Source organism: Squalius cephalus, assembly GCF_949319135.1.
Source record: "Squalius cephalus genome assembly, chromosome: 18".
Lineage (NCBI taxonomy): Eukaryota > Metazoa > Chordata > Actinopteri > Cypriniformes > Leuciscidae > Squalius > Squalius cephalus.
Genome location: NC_137139.1, coordinates 9,645,895 through 9,663,412, shown reverse-complemented (window position 1 = coordinate 9,663,412; position 17,518 = coordinate 9,645,895). Strand labels below are relative to the sequence as shown.

Sequence of the window (17,518 nt, the reverse complement as noted above, 5' to 3'; positions counted from 1 at the left end):
AAAGTGCATTCATGATACAGAGGAATGTGACACTGAGGAAGTCTCATCTGAAAAAAAGGCTGCAGTTCAAGATACATACGGCTGCACCAATTGGGAAGTTAGATGTATGCCCCTCAGTGAAACTGCTGAGAGTCAGCAGTTGAAAAAAGAGAATGAGGAGTCTGTCACAAACAACTGACTGGAATGAAGAGGAAGTGAAGGTTCTCATGAAATCTACATACTACAGTCAACGAAATGATATCAACAAAGGAACAGACATGAAAACCCTCACTGAGGAGTGGCCATTTTTGCTTTAAAGATCTCACAGGGATACCACTTAAAGAGACCTTCCTGAACAGCATCGACCGAAAAGGAAACAGGCTGTTGAACTTCATGAGGAATGTTGGTGCAACCAAGAACAAGCGTGTCTTACAGACTGTCACAAAACTTCAAGTTTTGAGAGGACCGACAAATGGTTGCTCAGAGGATGTAAAAGACATGATTCTTCTACTTCTCTCCTATTTTGATGAGAAAGAGGAGCTCCTTCTTCATTATGTAGAAGAGACAAGCCTGGCAAAGGATGTAGAGTTGGAAAACCTGCCTGTGACGCCTTGCATTATTGTGTTTGGTAAGTTTGAGGGTGCTACTGTATATGAAGAAAACTTAAAGCTTGAATGATTAAATGTTTATCTATAAAGTTGAGTTTATATATTTTAAATATACTCCTTGCAGTGTATGTTTTTAATTAGTACTGCCCAGATCAAGCTGCACCACATAATAGAGGTTTTTACATATATTCTACAACACAGACTAATAACTCGAGTTCGGGCGCATGATCGTACGTTAGTTATAGTTATAACTATATAACTATATAACTATATAGTTATAGTTTAGTAACCTGTGCGCGTGAACTCGACAATCGACTACTGTGGACTTCAGCCGAAAACAGGATGTAAATACAGGTATGTGCGCTGGCTGAAATAACATCACTTTTATTCATATCTTTCACATCTACTGCAGTCAGATTCACCCGCGCTCACTCTGAAGGAATCACTCACATGGCTGGGCACTTGTAATGACACATCAAGGATGTTAAGAGGCTAAAAGCATGTTTAAAACTTGCCCCATTGAAGTCAACAGGGTGCAAATTTTAAAAAGAGGATAACACGATGTAGGCAACACCGATTTTTGTCGTTGTTCTCTGTACTGACAGCACTCCAAATTTACAAAAAAATGAGCTCAATGTTAAAATTGACCGGAGTTCTCCTTTAACCTTTACCTATCTTCCCAAGCTCAGTTTAAAGGAACACTCCACCGTTTTTTTAAATAGGGCTTATTCACATTCTTTCCTACATTTAGATAGGTGGGTAAATGCATTTTTGTCTCAGTGCATGTATTGTTTTAGTTTGACAGGGTCGGCGCTAGCTTAGCTTAGCACAATGAATGGAACCTTTGTTGCCAGCTAGCATGTCCTGAGTAAAAGTGATAAAAAAACAACAAAAAAACACGTAATTACTTCTTGCGGCCTGCGTATTCACAACGAGTACAAATAGCGATGCAGATTAACACTAGGTGATTTCCTAGGCAGATATTGACTTGGGAATATATTATGGGGAAGCACAGGCGAAGCACAGCTACTTAGGCGAAGTACTGCTACATGGGCGCAGAGATATCACGCAACACATGAAATCCCACGACTTCTGTCAACATACCGGCGTGAATAGTAGCTGCCTGGCTATTTTGGCTATTGGGGGAATATGCCGACTGAAATAGAGTGTCTGTGCTGTGGCGAGTGACACATGCACAGTAAACTGCTTGTAGCCTTCTCCTCTCTAGTAGTTATACTAAAACTCCTGAGTCAAAAGAACCAGGCTAACTCGGTGAGAGAAATATAGCTAACTTAGCCCTCAGTCATTTCATTTTACAGGTAACGATAACAGCGATTTTTATTTTAGTTTGGTTGTTCATGCTAAACAGGTTGAATTCAACAAGAGGTTATACTAGAGGAGGCTAACGTTATTTGAACCGTAGTCTATATACAGCTTCTCAGCATCTATCTTACAACCGAATAAAGACACAGATTAACATAAGGAAGAGTAATAAAAGACAACTTACATGTGCACTTTGTTCTGCCTGTGCTTTGAAAATAGATGGGATGGGACGGCCGTATGTTTCAGACGTAGTACCGTCTTTCTGGACCCATATTCCATTTTTTCAAAGTAACTTAGTCCTCCGGTGCAAAATGCTCTTCGCAAACACGATACTGTTTGATTTTGTAGAGAGGCGTTGAAGTACAGATCTCCAGAGCAGTTAGCCATTTATTTCTCAGTTCCACATTCGATGGAATTCTGTGTAACATTACATTCGTGTATGTCCTTTGCTTGTTCTCACAACCTTTTGCTACGTAGGTAATTACCATGTTTGCTGTAACTGCAGCTGTAACTTCTCAAAATAAACAATCCAAAAGCGAAGACACTCGGTGCAGGTCACGCTTGTTGTTGTTCTTCTTCTTCTTCTGTGTTTTGACTCGTTGCATGCCGGTATGTTGACGGAACTCGTGGGATTTCATGTGTTGCGTGATATCTCTGCGCCCAAGTAGCAGTGCTTCGCCTAAGTAGCTGTGCTTCACCTGTGCTTCCCCCTAATATAGTCCCAAGTCAATATCTGCCTAGGAAATCACCTAGTGTTAATCTGCATCGCTATTTGTACTCGTTGTGAATACGCAGGCCACAAGAAGTAATTACGTGTTTTTTTTTTGTTGTTGTTTTTTTTATCACTTTTACTCAGGACATGCTAGCTGGCAACAAAGGATTCCATTCATTGTGCTAAGCTAAGCTAGCGCCGACCCTGTCAAACTAAAACAATGCATGCACTGAGACAAAAATGCATTTACCCACCTATCTAAATGTATGAAAGAATGTGAATAAGCCCTATTTCAAAAAACAGTAGAGTGTTCCTTTAAAGTGGCAGTTATATAGCAGAAATGTTTTAAATTCGGAATCTACATTTTTAAAGAGTAGTCTTGACTGACTGATCCTAAGACTGATCTTAAGCCATTTTATAATTCTGATAAGAAGACATGACAAGAATACAAAAAAACTAATGTTGTTTTAAATGCCTGACAGTCTTTATTAAAAAATACTTGGGACCACACTGATCTGTAAGTCTTTTAATAGATTTTGATGGGTTTTGTGATTTGATTTAGGTTTGTATATTCATCAATTAGTATAAGTACTCTTAAGAAGTACTCTTTCTTAAAGGTAAAATCTGAATGTTTAGCAATGTAACTTCTATCTCTTCTATAGCTCCCAGCTAGTGTGATAAAATAATGCTTTCACAGAATTGCTGAATAAATAGACTTATATTCAATTTATTTATAATAAAAAACAGTTCAACAGCATTTACATATTAAGGCTCGGTTTCACAGACAAGGCTTAGCTTAAGCTAGGACTATGGCTTAGTTAAATTAAGATATTTAATTTGCTTTTATTAAAATGCCAGATAAAAACATTACTGGTGAGCATCTTAAGACAAAGTAATGACAATAACATTTTAAGATGTGTCAGGGCAATTTATTTTCATTAAGACAGCTCAAATTTTCATTTTAGTCTTAAGCCTTGTTTGTGAAACTGGGCTTTAATGTTTTTCCGTAGTTTAAATAGTTTCCTGTCTGCTTTGTGAAATAATTAAAGGTTGTAACCGTAACTATTACAACATAAACTTCTAAATTAAACAGTTATGAGCTGTAAAAAAGATGGTAATGAACCGTAAATATTACAACGTAAACCTTTAAATAAGACAGTTCTGAGCTGTAAAAAAGATGGTCATAAACCATAAATGTTACAATGTAAACCTTTAAATTAGACAGCTGTAAAAAAGATGGTCATGAACCGTAAAATATACAGTACAGTGGGTGCAATCCCATAAAACCAATAACGTTGCTACCGTATTTTTGACGGTAAAGTTCTGGCAACCACAGCTGCCTGTTTTTTACTGTAAAAATTACGGTTTATTTTTTACAGTGTGAGGTGGAACCTAACTGGCTGTTTTCTACAGAATAGCCACTCCCAGGCTTCTGCCCCAAGGGCTTTTGTGTTGGTAGATGTCTCATAGTATTCAAAGACACTGTTTACACACACACAAACACACGAACATCCCCATAGACGCTCCAAATTGCACAAACACACACAAAAGGTGTGAGATGGCTGTCTCGTTTTACACCTAATCCAAGATAAGGTGATTGCCACAGCTGCCGATCTGACATTTCGAGAGCGCCAGCTAACAGGAGTTTAGCAACATGACCAAGGGCACCTTTTTCCTGTTTCTACTTGCAGTGAGTAAACCTGAGTCAACTTTAATCATCACAATCAGCTGTAATGAATTATTAACATAATACTTAATAATTTTATTTGATAATGGTGACTACTGGACTTAATCTAATCTTTTTTAAAGTCATTATTTCTTCTCTTATTAATAAAGTTTTGAGCACTGTCTAATTGGAGCTTTTACAAATCTCACATAAAACAGATAAATAATATGATGTTAGATTAGGAATGACGTTAAAAGTATGACCGCACGCATATCATGCAAAGTCAAGGTATAAGAGAAATTGGTAACACTTTAATTTGATGGTCGCTTTTGAACATTCTGATGACTAACTGATGACTATAAGTAATTTGCAAATTGCAACTACATGTAAACTAACTATCATTAGAGTATTAGTAGACTGTCTGCATAATATCTACTAACTCTTTATTGTGATGGTCCTCCAACAGACATTCTACTGAAAAGGTAGTATATGTCGTGCTTTAGTACAGCATGCAGCAGTTACAGTGTGCAGGTGTCATAAACATATTAAAGAGAAACTAAATTACAGTCATGTACAGTATGAAACACAGATTAATCCGTAGTTTATAAAACACATTTGTTGGTCTTATCAAGTGGCATTTCTATGGTGACAGATGATGTTCTTAGGTGATTTGATTACCTGTCATGTTGCTTCCTTGTGTTTAACTTTTCGAAGGCTTTACCAGTATTTTCATGGATTAATAGGGTATGCATTGATGGCATAGAGGGGTCTTAAACCAAAGACCACTCTAGCGATAGAAACAGAGTCCTTAGCCATTTTCAAGAAATGGCTGAAGACGCATCTTTTTCGGAAACACTTGATCCATTAAAACTATCACTTTCTTTTCTTTTCTCTTCTACTCTACGTAAAAATGACGCATACTGTGTTAGACTAAACGGGGAAGGGTTTCAGCACTTGCATATTGTTGTCCTATTGTTAGTTAAATTGCTTCTCATTTGTGAGCAGTGTTAATTCCGTTAACGAAAACTATGACAAAAATTTTTTGTTGACGACCTTTTTTTCCCGACTAAGACAAGACAATGAGAGATGACACCCACGTCATTGAATGACAACTGTGACTATATCAACACATGCAAAATTGTTTACGAAAAAAGACAAGACTGAACTGTCTTTAATTTTTTTTTAAACTTGACCAAAACCACTTATTTGTGTCAAATAAAGGAGAGGACAGCACATTGACTGTTTTCACAAGCGTTCAGGCTTATGGTTGCCAGATTTTAATAATTAAACCCCCAGTCAGAGCTTTTCTGTTAAAATAACACGTTTTCTACCTGGTCTTTTCAATACTATCTGGCAACCATGCGCACGCGCTCTCTACACTGCTGAAGAAGGGCGGATGATCTGAAAACACAGACTAGCAAACTGGAGTTAAGCGATCTTCATTTGAGATTTTCTACTTAAAGGAACACTTCAACTTTTTGGGACTTATTCACTGTATCCCCCAGAGTTAGGTAAGTCCATACATACCTTTTTCATCTCCGTGTAAGTCTGTTTGATGCACCCACCGCTAGCATAGCTTAGCACAAAGACTGCATGTAAATGTCTACAGCTAGCATACTAATCCCAATAAGTGACAAAATAACACCAACATTTTCCAATTTACATGTTGTGATTTGTATAGTCACAGTGTGTACAAATAACAAGGTCATATGAGACACAGCCATTTTTTAAATGTTTAAATACTGGGAACTATTTTCTCAGAAGGCGAAGCACTGCTACTTGGGCGGAGTGATTAGCGCAGCACCCAAGAAGCGCTGTAGTGAGGAGCAGAGAGTTCGCTCAGAGTTGGAGTAATAGAGTCTGCAATTACTAGATAGTAAATGCAAAGTTTACAATCATGGGTGTTCACTGTATTGTAAAGAGCTGTGACAATAAACAGGGGAGACCAGGTAATACCATGATGTTTCATAGAATTCCAACCAAAAACGCTGACCTGATGATGGCTACTTGCTCTGGATATAGATCCAAACACACCTGTGGACATCATCGAGGACTATAGACCCCTTTTGCGCGGACGTCATAGTTACGTCACGGCGCTAGCTGGAGGCAAAACAAATGGAAAACTGGAGGCGGCCAATACAAACCAGCACAGATTCGGCTACATAATAAGGAGCTTAAATTATTATTTTTATTATTAAATGTCATCTTGTTGTGTTGTTGGGTACAAGAATCGATGAAAAATGAGTATGCTGTATCTGGATTTTTTATTTCTAGAAAATATTCATATCATTAAAATTGCACCGTAGTGTCACTCTTCTTGGCGCTGGTTAGGCAGAACTGCGGATCATACACACAAATTTACATGACCATTCAGCACATAGTTATAGGCATCTAAATATATGCCCTCAGTTTCTCTTTACCCTCGGTTTCTCTATCGGGTAGGTGTAGAAGTCAGGCCACTCAACCGGAGGTAGCATTAATGTTAATCCTGTCAGATCGTCCATTGACTGAGCGTGTACGGTCATCTGGTTCCGTCCGTTAAAATTAACTTTTGCAAATAACAATCGCGGTCCTGGACAGTGAGTGACCTCGCACATTAAGACAAAATCGGATTTTCTCCAGTCATTGTTAAAAAAACCAGCTAACAAAACTTGCAAACTAGCGTTAGTGAAGCGGCCATAGGGTTCTTTCTGCCTCCAGCTAAGCCCCGCCCACACAAATACGTCACCATGTTTACCAACTGTAAAAGGGTCTATTGCGTTTGCTCAGAATATTTCACTGAGGACGACTATTTTGAAAAAATGGAATTTGCCACACGGACCATGAAGCGCGTGCTGAAGGATACGGCCATCCCATCGATAGTAAAGACAGGACAAAGTGGATCACCTGCGGCTGCGGTAAGTGTTCCGTTATGTTTTTAGATGACTAGCCTACTGTTACAGTGCCATTAGCTAGATGTAATGTAACATTAGTGACACTATTACATGAATAGGGTGCTCACTACTATTACAGTTGTTCCGAGAAGGGTCTACAGACCTGCACGCTCAGACACCAGCGCTTCCTCTATTGGGTTAGTCATGTTGGTTTTGTTGACGGAACGGCGCTTCTCGGGTGCTGCGCTAATCACTCGCAGTGCTTCGCCTTCTGAGAAAATAGTTCCCAGTATTTAAACGTTTAAAAACTGTCTGTGTCTCATATGACCTTGTTATTTGTACACACTGTGACTATACAAATCACAACATGTAAATAGGAAAATGTTGGCGTTATTTTGCCACTTATTGGGATTAGTATGCTAGCTGTAGACATTTACATCCAGTCTTTGTGCTAAGCTAGGCTAGCGGTGGGTGCGTCAGACAGAGTTACGGCATGGAGATGAAAAAGTTATGTATGGACTTATCTAACTCTGGGGGATACGGTGAATAAGCTAAAGTCTCAAAAAGTTGAAGTGTTCCTTTAAATTAAAGTGTCATTCTGTCGGTCTGTGTTCTGCCACGAGCCGCTTGCGCTGTGCGAGTAAATCTGCGATCAAAATGCAGGCTGATATCCAGCAGTGTTTTTAATATTGATCATATTATACGAGCAAGAATGCAATGTTTCCTGAATATCCACACGATTTCAAATGTGACATTGATTTTATACAACAGTTCAACAAACAGAAGGGTAACATTAAGTAGGTATGTGGACAAAAAATTCAAACTCAACAAATAGACAAATGGATAGCATATGTGGAAAGACCTGGGAACCCCCTTTAAAAAAAAAAAAAGTAAATATGTCAAGTATGAAGAAAGTTACAACATTTTTATAGTTCAGTAATCAGCGCCTATTATTGTCTCATTTCTAAGGTTAAAACAATAGAAATTAGTGTGACCGAAAACGAGTTGTTTTTTCACAAAAATGCTCATAACTTTTTCAATATTCAAGATATCTTGAAGAAATTTTATGTGGAGATGGGTTTCATAGAGTTCTTTGGATCCAATGTGTTAAAGGGACATTAAGTAGGATTTTCTCCCATCTAGTGGTGAAATTGTATTTTGCATTCAAACGAATAGTGCTCTACAGCGCCTCACTTTTTAAAATGCGTGTTGCATCTACGGTAGCCGTTATGTACCAAAAAGCTAAGCTTCTAATAGCACTTCATCGAGTTTTCCTTCTGGTGAACTGGTTTGTTATTTTCAAACAAACTGCAACTTGACCTTCTCTACTTTACTCAATAGCTGCTATTCATCAAAGAGCCTGTTTAACCCTCTAAGCGCCAAAGTCGCAAAATTGCGACAAGACGTCATACTTGATAAAACAGGCTGTAGATCCTAATATGGTGTAATATCTCATTTGAATTCCCTACCACTAGATGGCAGACATGTAATACTTTGATTCAAGACCAAAATGACGTCATGTTCCTATTCAAAGTGTTGGAGAAAACAGCAGAGCAAGTGAGCGATCGTGTCATTGATGCGGAAGCAGTTCAGTTCAGGCGTCTGAGTAAATTGTGAGATTAGTGAGAGAAAATTGTCAAATGGCTAATAAAAACTTGTACCGTGAGGATGTGTTGCAAATGTTATTCGCTGATTCTGACTCTGAAGGGGAATATTTGCCTTTTGGAAATGACGATCGGCCGTCTAATGATCGCGTTCTCCTGGTACATCTTTGCCGCGCAATGGTGCCGCCCACGCTTCTCCCGGTACAACTTTGCTGCACAATGGTGTCGCGCGCGCTTCTCCCGGTAGGCCTACATCTTTGCCGCGCAATGGTGTCGCCCGCGCCTCTCCCGGTACAACTTTGCTGCACAATGGTGCCGCGCGCGCTTCGCCCGGTACATCTTTGCCGCCCAATGGTGCCGCGCGCGCTTCTCCCGGTACATCTTTGCCGCGCAATGGTGTCGCGCGCGCTTCTCCCGGTACATCTTTGCCGCGCAATGGTGCCGCACGCGCTTCTCCCGGTACATCTTTGCCGTGCAATGGTGCCGCGCGCGCTTCTCCCGGCAAAGTATTGTAATATAGTAATAATTTAGTACTTTCTCCTGTTATTGTTGGTTTCCTCTTTTCCGATCATTTGGAATGAGGATAAAAAAATAAAAATAAAAAAAAAGCATGTAAATAAATTCCAACATCAATTCAATATCTACTATTTCCTGAATATTACTGATGAACTTATCAAAAAGTAGGCTACTGTTCACATGCGTTTTACTACTATATAGTATAGTAATAATTTAGTACTTTCTCCTGTTATTGTTGATTTCCTCTTTTCTCAACATTTGGAATGAGGATAAAAAAATAAAAAATAAAACATGCAAATAAGTTCAAACATAAGTTCAATATCGACTATTTCCTGAATATTATGAAATTCAAGAGGGCCGCCCCCTGATGACGTCATAATATGCAAATTAGATGAGTATATTTACAAGCTTTTGAAATTTTGATGTCAAAATCCAGCATTTAAAAAAAAAAAAAACCTTGGCGCCTAAAGGGTTAACTTTTAACTATAAATGTTATACTGTCTATAAACTAATAAAGTTCATAACCAAGCAATGAAAAGCTTGTAATTAAGACCGTAACATTGACTTACCTGTCGAGAAGAAAGCAGGCAACTTCAGCGTCTCTTTTGAAAGCTTTCTCCTGCATTAGCTATCCCGACATTAACCCTTGTTTTTGTAATCTCCGATCACGTTTCCATTTATGGTCTATTTTGGACTTTTTCTATAAAAAGTTATAAATAATCGTGCAGTGCAGCCTTTTAAACTTGCCGGGGCAGTGACAAGCGCCTCTCTCTGCTCTGCTTCTCCGCTTCTGCTGGCTTCAGTCACGTGACATTGGCTCTGAACGAAAACGCGTTGTGGAAACGCGTTGGCAATAGTACTTTTTGTCCCTCTCTGCTATTATAGTTTTTCAAGATGGCGGAACTACATGGAAGCCTCCGTGGACCTACCCGTCCCATGTATATAAAGATAATAAATTCTTCGTTTACGAGGATAAGTCAGATCATTGGCATAGGTATTTGTACACCATTGAGGACATATTTATGATTAAAAATATTGCTTTTAGATAATAAAATACCTAAAAAGCTACACATTGTCCCTTTAAAACTTAATTTTAACACACATAATGACTGATTTGGCCTATCTTATGGTATTTTTCTGACGAGCAGTTGTTGAAAATACTAATAATTGAATGGAAAACAACGATCCAAGGAAAATATCATTTTTTTTCAAAACTAAAATCATGAACAATATTTTTTTTCTTTTTATATATACATAACATTTTTATTTTATATATTGCACAAAAATAATCTACGATACATCACAATTTTTTAAGAAACATGCGATTTTTAAAGTTTTTTTTAAACATACTACGTATTATTCATCATTTACATTTGTTTTCATGTGCTTTGTGCCCCCGTTTTCTTAAATAAATAAGTGAAATAAATGATCCCTGTGTCACACTAACATTGGTTGGAGACGGCGCTGGACCGTGGATTGCAGGTGAGTTGGAGATGAGGCTGGACCGTGGATAGCAGGTGAGTTGGAGACGAGGTTGGACCGTGGATTGCAGGTGAGTTGAGACGACACTGGACCGTGGATAGCAGGTGAGTTGGAGACGAGGTTGGACCGTGGATTGCAGGTGAGTTGAGACGACACTGGACCGTGGATAGCAGGTGTGTTGGAGACGACACTGGACCATGGATAGCAGGTGAGTTGGAGACGAGGCTGGACTATGGATAGCAGGTGAGTTGGAGATGACGCTGGACCTTGGATTGCAGGTGAGTTGGAGACGAGGTTGGACCGTGGATTGCAGGTGAGTTGAGACGACACTGGACCTTGGATAGCAGGTGAGTTGGAGACGACACTGGACTGTGAATAGCAGGTGAGTTGGAGACGAGGCTGGACCGTGGATAGCAGGTGAGTTGGAGATGACGCTGGACCTTGGATTGCAGGTGAGTTGGAGACGAGGCTGGACCGTGGATAGCAGGTGAGTTGGAGATGACGCTGGACCGATTGTAGGTGAGTTGGAGACGAGGTTGGATCGTGGATTGCAGGTGAGTTAAGACGACACTGGACTGTGGATAGCAGGTGATTTCCGAGCAGAGAAAGGCTAAGGCAAGAGGACACTGTAGATGACTGGCGATTGATATATTGTCACACCCTTAACAGAGACTATATATATATATATATAGTCTGTTAGATGGTGAGATCATTGGCAATTAGATCGGCTGCCAGCGCAAACACAGGCATGTCAAAATCAGTTGCATCTTCATAGGAGTTGTCCTCCCCCCAGTACGCAACAACACACCTTTTTCCTTTCGCTTTAATTTTTACAATTCTTCCATTGTACACAATGCGTTTCCATTCTTCACACCAAACATGGCACATGTTCCTTCCAACTGCTTTGCAAGACAACAGCTCTGTGATCTTTTCGAGTTTTGACTTTTCAAGCTCTGGAAATTTCTCTTCGAGATCTTTAATCTGGATATTCTTTAGTTCCCTTTCGTCAGCAGGGAACTCTGACGCCTCGTCGGGGGAGTTCCCCTGACGAATTGGGATCACGCTAGGGAGCCAATTGCCTTCGAGAGAGTTAACAACGAGCCAATGAAAGAGAAACTGAATTGGCATGCAATATTTGCATTCCGCGGCCCGCCTACCAGCGCGGGTATAAAAGGCGGAAGTAAATATTGCGCAATGCTTATCGCCTCGGAGCCGAACAGGATTCATCACTGTAGTTTGCTGCTGTTTTCTTCGCCTGAGAGTGTCAAAAAGAGTTTGTTTCAACGAGTCCTCTTCAAGGAAAGAGTCCTCTCTCTGCCGGTGTTACAGCGCTCATCAGCGGTCGCCGCTTTCTTCTGCCAGCCGCGCTTGTTTTGTGTAAACAAAAGCCGTTTTCACGGCTGGTATTGAGTGCCCACACGGGCTTGCAGTTTCCCCATGTGTGGCTGCGGTGGGTCCCTGTGTGCTTCGGCACGTAAAAGAGAGGTTCTCTCTCTTTTCTAAAAGAGCTTTTACGGGCGACCTGCGCCTTTGTCTACGTGACAAAGATGTCATCTCGCCCGTGCGTTTCTGGATGCGGTAGACTTCTGTCGCAGGGTGATGGTCACAATTACTGTGTCTCGTGTTTGGGCTTAGCACACGCAGAGGCAGCATTTGTGAACGAGTCATGTTCTCATTGTGGGAACATGACTCTGGCGGCGCTCCACTCAAGACTAAGAATCCTTCAGCAGAAAGTTGCTGAGGGTGTCCCTTCAGTCTACACCCGTTCTAGTTCGTCTGCTGGTTCAGTCCAGCGGGCGGCTACTTCGGCCGTGGCTGTTGGTGAGCGTATGAGGGTTACAGTGCGGAATATCTCGCCAAGTGAAAGATCCTCACGAGGTTTCCACTCCTCAGTAGCGCCGTTGCCATCAGTGCCCCCATTGGAGCCGCTGGAGCCGCCCCGTGCGGTTCCGGTAGTCTCCTTCGGGGCGCCACCTGACGATGCGATGTCTATCGCTGCATCGGAGGGAGAGCGGTCATCCTCAGGTGACGACTCGGCGGGTCTACCCCCTTCGGGTGTGGTGGCTGCGGCCGAGCCGGATCCTGAGTTGGCCGCTATGCTTGCCCAGGCGGCCGCGAATGTCGGGCTCGTGTGGAACCCTCCACCGTATCCCGAACCTTCGCGGCTTGATGATTGGTGTATCGGGGCGGCCCGCGCTGGTTCTCAGCGTCCCATTCTTCCCGGAAGTGCATGAGGAGTTGACGAAGTCATGGACGGCACCCCTGACTGCCAGACATAGACCGTCTCATTCCTCCTCCCTCACCACCCTGGATGGTGGAGCGGTGAAGGGATACGAGGGAATCCCCCCAGTGGAGCGATCAGTAGCGATGCAGTTGTGTCCGAAGGTCGCTTCCACTTGGCGGGGTGCCCCTTCACTCCCCTCCCGCGCCTGTAGATTCTCTTCCGGTCTGACCGCGAAGGCCTACACGGCGTGTGGAGAAGCCGCTTCCGCCCTGCATGCCATGGCGTTGCTTCAGGTTCACCAGGCCAAAGCACTTCATGACGTGCAGCAGGGTGGTCCCGACCCAGGGGTGCTGCAGGAGCTGCGTGTGGCGACGGACTTCGCCCTACGGGCGACGAAAGTCACCGCACGTTCTCTGGGTCGGGCGATGTCCACTTTGGTGGTCCAGGAGCGCCACCTTTGGCTTACCCTCGCGGATATGCGGGATTCAGAGAAAGCCAGGTTTCTGAATGCCCCGGTAACCCGAGGGGGCCTTTTCGGCGACGCGGTGGGGGACTTCGCCCAAGAGTTCTCCACCGCCCAGAAGCAGTCTGAGGCGCTTCGGCATGTCCTGCCCAGGAAGCGGACTGCTGCTGGTCCGTCTTCTGCGGCCGAGGAACCTCAGACTGCTCGTCGCCGAGGGCGCCCTCCTGCGGCCCCCTCTGCTCCTCCTCCTAGGCAGCAGTCTAAACCCAGGAGGCGGGGTGCCGGTTGCAAGAGGGCTCCCCCGCCCGCTCAGCCGTCTTCGACCCCCAAGAACAACACCAGGGGGAAGAAGCGTTCCTGAGACGGGCGACCCGGAGGACCGAACAGCTGCTCTTCAGGAGGGGGCCTCTGCTCCTCTCCTTCCCCCGGGGGAGGGCCGGGTGGAGAATCCTGTGTTTGTTTTTTCTGTTCCGCCGCCGACCAGCCGGTCGGTGGTACCCAAAACTTCATTAAAAGAGCAGTTTCTTCCTCCTCTGGGTCATTCACGGTTGGGTCTGCTGAACAAGCAGTCTCTCCCGTTAGAGAGTGGGACGGCAGTGTGCGCCACCCTCGGGTCTCGCCACTCTCAGTCCCCTCTCCCCAGCTCTCAGATAGCAGTGGCGCCACCTCGGTCACGCCACTCCTGTCTGCCGCTGGGCGGGAAGGCGTCGAGGCCAGCAGCCGCCCTTGGGGCCCGCTTCTTGTCTCCTCCCCTTCTCTCGCCAGGCGACAGCCCGCAGCAGAACACTCTCGGGTCTTCTCTGCCGTCTGTCCCTCGGTGGAAGCAGGTAGGTGTTGTTCAAGTACACACTCAGACCCCGCTCTCGGCCGCTACAATGCCTCCGGAGCCGTGTCCCTGCCTTCCGCCTCGCTGCCCCTCCGCGGGTACACTTGCCTTTAGGAAGGCATCCAACCCGAGGGACTGCGAAGCAGGCAGTGAACCACTCGGACCGGATCTCAGAGACGGGATATCCTGGAGAGTATGACTCAGCATAGTGCTTTACAACCCTTGCCAGCGAGGGGAGTTTCTCTACTCGATCCACGGATCAACCCAGTGTTTGTGTTTCACAAAACACTAAGGAGGCCTGTGAGGGCCTAAGGACTGACCTAACTGGGAGGCCTCATGAGAGGCCTACGACCGACTGACCAGACTCAGGAGACCACATACTCATACTGACCCTCAGTGAGGGGAGCATTAGATCTACCTGGTAGGCAACCAGGCTGTAGCAGGATAAAGAGGTTCCAGGAGGGAACCCGTAGCAGAGAGTAAAAACTTGAGTAGAGCCAGGGCGCAAGCTCACCTTCGGTAGCTGCCTGATAAGGTCTGCTAAACTGAAAATAAGCGGCCACTAGCTTACAAAACCCAGCACCACAGTGAAACTACTCAGGGAGACCTGGAGAGGCCTACTACCTGACAACCACAGTATGTGAAAGCTTCAGAGAGGCCTGGTGAAGCCTACTATCTGATAACCACAAAACGTGGGAGCTCACCTTCAGAGAGGCCTGGAGAGGCCTACTACCTGAAAAACCATGCTCAGTGGAACACACAGTAAGTGGGAGCTAATCCTCCAAGGAGGCCTGGTGAGGCCTACTACACGACAACCACAGTATGTGGGAGCTCAACTTCAGGGAGGCCTAGCGAGGCCTACTACCTGAAAAACCATGCTAAGTGGAAACACACAGTAAGTGGGAGCTAACCCTCCAGGGAGGCCTGGTAAGGCCTACTACATGACAACTTGGGAGTTCACTTACAGAGAGGCCTGGAGAGGCCTACTACATGACAACCACAGTATGCGGGGGCTCAACTTCAGGGAGGCCTAGTGAGGCCTACTACCTGATAACCACAGTGCATGGGAGTTCACTTACAGAGAGGCCTGGAGAGGCCTGCAACATGACAACCACAAAACGTGGGAGCTCAGCTTAAGGGAGGCCTAGTGAAGCCTACTACCTGATAACCACAGTACATGGGAGTTCGCTTACAGAGAGGCCTAGAGAGGCCTACTACCCGTTACCAGAAAAACCACATTAAGTGGAAACTCAAGGTATGTTGGAACTCAACTCCAGGAAAGCCTGGTGAGGCCTACTACCAGAGAACCATGACATGAAGGAGCTTACTTTCAGGGAGGCCTGGAGAGGCCTACTACCTGAAAACCACAGCTGACAGTGGGCCAGACTGGCAGTCCAGTTGACTGTCTATGGGGCTTTGCCTTCAGGGAGGCCTTATGAGGCCTACTACCTGATAGTTCAACCTCAGGGCCACTTAGTACCACAGTATGAGGGATTTAGCCCTCAGGGAGGCCTAGTAAAGCCTACTACCTGACCCCCACAAAAAATGTGGGAGCCCATCTTCAGGGAGGCCTGAAGAGGCCTACTTCCTGAAACAGTCTAATCAGCTGGATGTGACTGCTGCTGGGGACTCACCTAACAGGGAGGCCCGGTCGAGCCTACTAGCTGATAGCGAGTCTTTCTGCTACTTTAATGAACACTGCTGGAACCATACTATTAAAAACTTTTCCTATAGTTTTGTCCTAGTGTATGCTCCACAATGTTGTGACCCACCTCCGAGGAGGCCTGTTAAGACCTACTTACTCGGTAGTGAGTCTTCTGCCCGAACTACCAGGGCCAACCACCGAAGGTGAGCTGGCCTAGGAGCCCTATCTTAGGGGCTACCCGGTCAAGGAGGCCTGCTGGGGCCTACTACCTAACTGTGCAGCCTTCAAGGCAGAGAAACTGTTACTACAGCGCTTACAGCATCCTGGTACCTAATCACATTGCCCAAGGCAGTGTACTCAGCACAAAGCAATACCCTCATAGCAGGGGAGTACAACATACGCCACTCTGCCTAGTGGAGGCCCCATTTTGAGGGCCTACCTACTAAATGCATGGGCGTCAGCTCATGGCAATGCCCTGGCTTCAAGGGAGCGGAGTTCAAATACCGGAATGAAATGTAGTTAGAACTCCCTGCTCAACCGGAGCCATCATGGTGTGAGGTAGATAATACAGAGCTGAGAATGGATTACTCAAAACTACCCTGCGTTAGCGGGGGAGTAACACCATATGCCCCTGAAACGTTAGACAGGGAGCGGGCCTGCAAGTGGCTCCAAAGGGTGACAGGGATTGTCCTGTGCCCAGCCTGGGGAAGCGGGGCTTGCTTGCAAGCCAACCAACCTTCACCCATCTTTCGAGCGGTTCAGCTCAACGGGCTAAGTGGAGCCAGCTCTAGAGGCCTAATCCAAGTAGCTCTGTTCGGCAGGGTCTGGCAAACTATCACATCGCAGAGCGAAAGACAGCCTAACCCTGCCTAAAGGATCATACCTCAACTACCACCCTGCATTACTCTACCACCCCTGAATGCAGTGAAAGGGGCGGGCCTTGGCCAACAACTCCCAATTAAGGGAGGAGGCTGAAATCTAGGGGAGGAAGCCTAACACATAATAAATGCGGCAGCTATACTTAGCAGAACGCCTCCAACATCCCAAACCTAGCCTAGGCCAGCTACAGAGGCGGCCCGGGTTAGGGCCGACCTATAAGCATAGATCTACCTGAGGGCTCGGAGGAGCCACAGCCTACTTGATTGAGAGGCTGTGAAACACTCAACCTACTGACACCTTACAGAGCTCAGGGGAGCGAAGTACTCAGGATACCACTGTCACAAACCAATAGGTAAGACATAAGATCTATCTGAAGCGCCAGCGTCAGTCTAAACCTAAAGCAAAAAAGCTCTTTTTTTTTTTTTTTTTTTTTTAGGAAGACCAACTACTCTACCCCAGGGTGGCTAACAGCCCTGAGGCTAAACAGAAATGAGCGGTGGCCCACCACGCATAAAAAATGTTATGACAGGAAGGCCATCACATACTCAGAACGGAAGCCAATTTTCCTTGAGCTTCTCGTTAATTCGTTCCAGCCACCAACTGGGGAGGCTTCAGGGCCCTGAAGTCTTTTCCATACTTTACCTTTTTTTTATTCCTCTAAGAATGACCCCTAGGTCTATACAGGGAACAAGGCTTCTGTAGAGAGATACAAATCAGT

At 44.6% G+C, this 17,518-nt stretch overlaps 1 protein-coding gene across 3 annotated transcripts in view; it reads left to right on the top strand.

Annotated features, from left to right (window-relative positions):
- Nucleotides 1-224: 224 nt before the first annotated feature.
- The window catches only part of LOC307145422 (cadherin-like protein 26), a 116,625-nt gene continuing 99,331 nt past the window's right edge, over nt 225-17,518 (top strand). Inside the window, exon 1 of one of the 3 annotated variants that reach the window (XM_079848537.1) lies at nt 225-607. Coding sequence is in view for 2 of the 3 variants with exons in the window: in XM_079848534.1 (XP_079704660.1) it covers nt 4,277-4,312 (36 nt within the window). In the remaining variant the exon portion in view is untranslated. Of the gene's footprint in view, nt 608-4,090; nt 4,313-17,518 lie in introns of those variants that run through there. The other 2 variants (XM_079848534.1, XM_079848538.1) reach the window with 2 other exon arrangements.